The sequence below is a fragment of the Colobus angolensis genome, unplaced genomic scaffold, assembly GCF_000951035.1.
Source record: "Colobus angolensis palliatus isolate OR3802 unplaced genomic scaffold, Cang.pa_1.0 Scaffold60, whole genome shotgun sequence".
NCBI classification, from domain to species: domain Eukaryota; kingdom Metazoa; phylum Chordata; class Mammalia; order Primates; family Cercopithecidae; genus Colobus; species Colobus angolensis.
In genome coordinates, this window is record NW_012119599.1 from 682195 (window position 1) to 685040 (window position 2846).

Genomic DNA, 2846 nt, shown 5'->3' on the forward strand with positions numbered 1-2846 from the left:
GTGTCGGCTGCCACCACCAAGGGCTGGGCCGGGTCTTGCTGCAGGAAGGAGTCCACCAGCTCGGGCACCGCGTTGTCAAATGCCTCAAACTCCCGCACCAGGACGGTGACGCGGGGGCCGGCAGCAGAGGCACGGCGGGGCCCCCGGGCCCGGGAATTCCTAGGCTGGTGCTGCAGCCACGAGACATAGAAGAGGACCAGAAGGTTGAGGGTGATGGCGGCCGCCAGGGCAGCCTGGCAGCGGGTGAGCCGCATGGGGTCGAAGTCTGGGGCTAGCTGGTCCTCGAGGGCATCCTGGGGAGGGGGATGAAAGGGAAGGCAGCAGCTGATTGTCAGAACCACCCCCTTCTGCCACCCTCAGCCTTGCCCCTTTGTACAGACAGCTCTTTCTCAATTCCCTTTCTTCCCTATTTGGTTTCAGCTTTGACTTCCCCTTCTCCAGGAAGCACTCCCTGACCTCCCAGTCTGGGCCATGCACAAACTCTGGGTGTCCTCAACCCCCTGGGTTCCCCCACCACAGCCTGACCACTCTAAGTCATCAGTGCTGGGGAAGAGTGCGTGTCCCTACTAGCTTGCGAGACCCAGGAGGGTGGGACCTGAGCCTGCTGGGTCCTCAAAACCAAAACAGAGCCAGATACACGTTAGGTGCTGGATGTTTTGTTTTGTTTTGTTTTTCCTTAAAGTGAATCACCTTCCCTTTGTCTTTATTCAGCGCCACCCTCTGCCTATTCTCTGTCAACTTATCCAGATTCAGGCTCAGTTTTAAACACCCTAAATCCATTCCCACTCTCATCTCCCTCTCTACCATTTCCTCCTCCAGGAAGCCACCCCCGATCTCCCCCTCCCTGCCCCTCAACACCCTGGCTCTGGCTCCAGGGTGAGGCTGATGCCACAGCTCTCAAGCCCCTCCCCTGCCACCACTTCATATCCTCAAATCCTGTGCCATCCCATCATCTCCCTGATGGTCAGCCTGACAACTCTGATTTTGCATGAAAAGCCAGAAATATTTTTTAAAAATCTGAATTATCCCAATTTTAAAATGTTGGCCACTAATTAAGAATATTTTGGCAGGGCACGATGGCTCACACCTATAATGCCAGCACTTTGGGAGGCCAAGGCGGGCGGATCACGAGGTCAGGAGATCGAGACCATCCTGGCTAACACAACGAAACCCCGTCTCTACTAAAAATACAAAAAAGGCCGGGCGTGGTGGCTCAAGCCTGTAATCCCAGCACTTTGGGAGGCCGAGACGGGCGGATCACGAGGTCAGGAGATTGAGACCATCCTGGCTCACATGGTGAAACCCCGTCTCTACTAAAAAATACAAAAAACTAGCCGGGCGAGGTGGCTGGCGCCTGTAGTCCCAGCTACTCGGGAGGCTGAGGCAGGAGAATGGCGTGAACCCAGGAGGCGGAGCTTGCAGTGAGCTGAGATCCGGCCACAGCACTCCAGCCTGGGTGACACAGCGAGACTCCGTCTCAAAAAAAAAAAAAAAAAGTTGGGCAGGGGCGGGTAATACCAGCTACTTAGGAGGCCGAGGCAGGAAATCACTTGAACCTGAGAGGTGGAGGTTGCAGTGAGCCGAGATGGCACCATTGCATTCCAGCCTGGGCGACAGAACAAGACTCTGTCTTGAAAAAAATAAATAAATAAATATAAAAACAAATTAAAAAAAAAAAGAAAAACAAAATAAAAGTGGGGTGGGCCAGGTACAGTGACTCATGCCTGTGATCCCAGCAATTTGGGAGGCCAAGGGAGGCGGATCACTTGAACCCAGGAGGTGGAGGTTACAGTGAGCTGAGATGGCACCGTTGCACTACAGCCTGGGCGACAGAGTGAGACTTCGTCTCGGGGAAAAAAAAAAAATCGAAAAAACAAATTAAAAAAAGAAAAGCAAAACAAAAGTGGGGTGGACCAGGTACAGTGACTCACGCCTGTGATCCCACCAATTTGGGAAGCCAAGGCAGGAGGATCACTTGAGTCCAGGAGTTCGAGACCAACCTGAGTAACATAAGGAGACTTCATCTCTACAAAAAATAAAAAAAAAAAAAAATGGGTGTGGTGCTACTCACCTATGGTCCCAACCACTCAGGATGCTGAGGTGGGGAATGGCTTGAGCCAGTGAGCTGTGATCATGCCACTGCACTCAGCATGGAAGAGAGTGAGACCCTGTCTCAAAAAACCCAACAACAAAAAAGTAGGGTAACTTGCATCAAAAGAGGCTGCCAACCTTAGGACACTCCCCTCCACATTCATTGGCCACACCCTCAAGCACCAGATGGCGCTGTCTCCTTGTCCCCACCGCGACTTTGAAAATTTGCCTGGCGGTTCTCCAGCACAGGTGGTGTAGCTCTGGGTTCCAAGCAGATAATCAAATAAAGTGTCCCCATGATGACTTTTTGTAGGTTCTACCCTTCCTAGAGAGAGGGGACATCCAGCTAACCTCCCTATGTCCTAAATCCTCTGTCCCCTCCTCCCCATTTCCACAGCTCCCTCTTCAACCAGGTCCACCCACAGTCCCATCCAACCTCCCCCTGGTCTCCTGACAATTCCTGTCCTCGTGATAGCCAGAGGAGTCTTCCTAAAGCACAAGTCGGGCCTCTCCTTCCCCTGCTCTCAACTTGCCATGACTCCCCAGTGCCCAGGGGAGAAAGTGGAAGCTTCTTCTGACATTGCCCTTGTCTGCTCCCCATTCCGCCTTCATCTCTTGCCATGCTTTCCCCAACCTGTATGCTTAAGTCACCCTGAACATTTTCTCAAACTGCTCTTATTTCTTTTCTTTTCTTCTTCTTTTCTTTTTTTTTGAGATGGAATCTCCCTCTGTTGCCAAGGCTGGAGTGCAGTGGC

At 52.4% G+C, this 2846-nt stretch overlaps 1 protein-coding gene across 1 annotated transcript in view; it reads right to left on the reverse strand.

Annotated features, from left to right (window-relative positions):
* The window catches only part of FKRP (fukutin related protein), an 11442-nt gene that overhangs the window by 3126 nt on the left and 5470 nt on the right, over positions 1 to 2846 (reverse strand). The window contains exon 4 of the mRNA XM_011963142.1: positions 9 to 293. Coding sequence (XP_011818532.1) covers positions 9 to 254 — 246 coding nt within the window. The 5' untranslated portion in view covers positions 255 to 293. The remainder of the gene's footprint in view (positions 1 to 8; positions 294 to 2846) is intronic.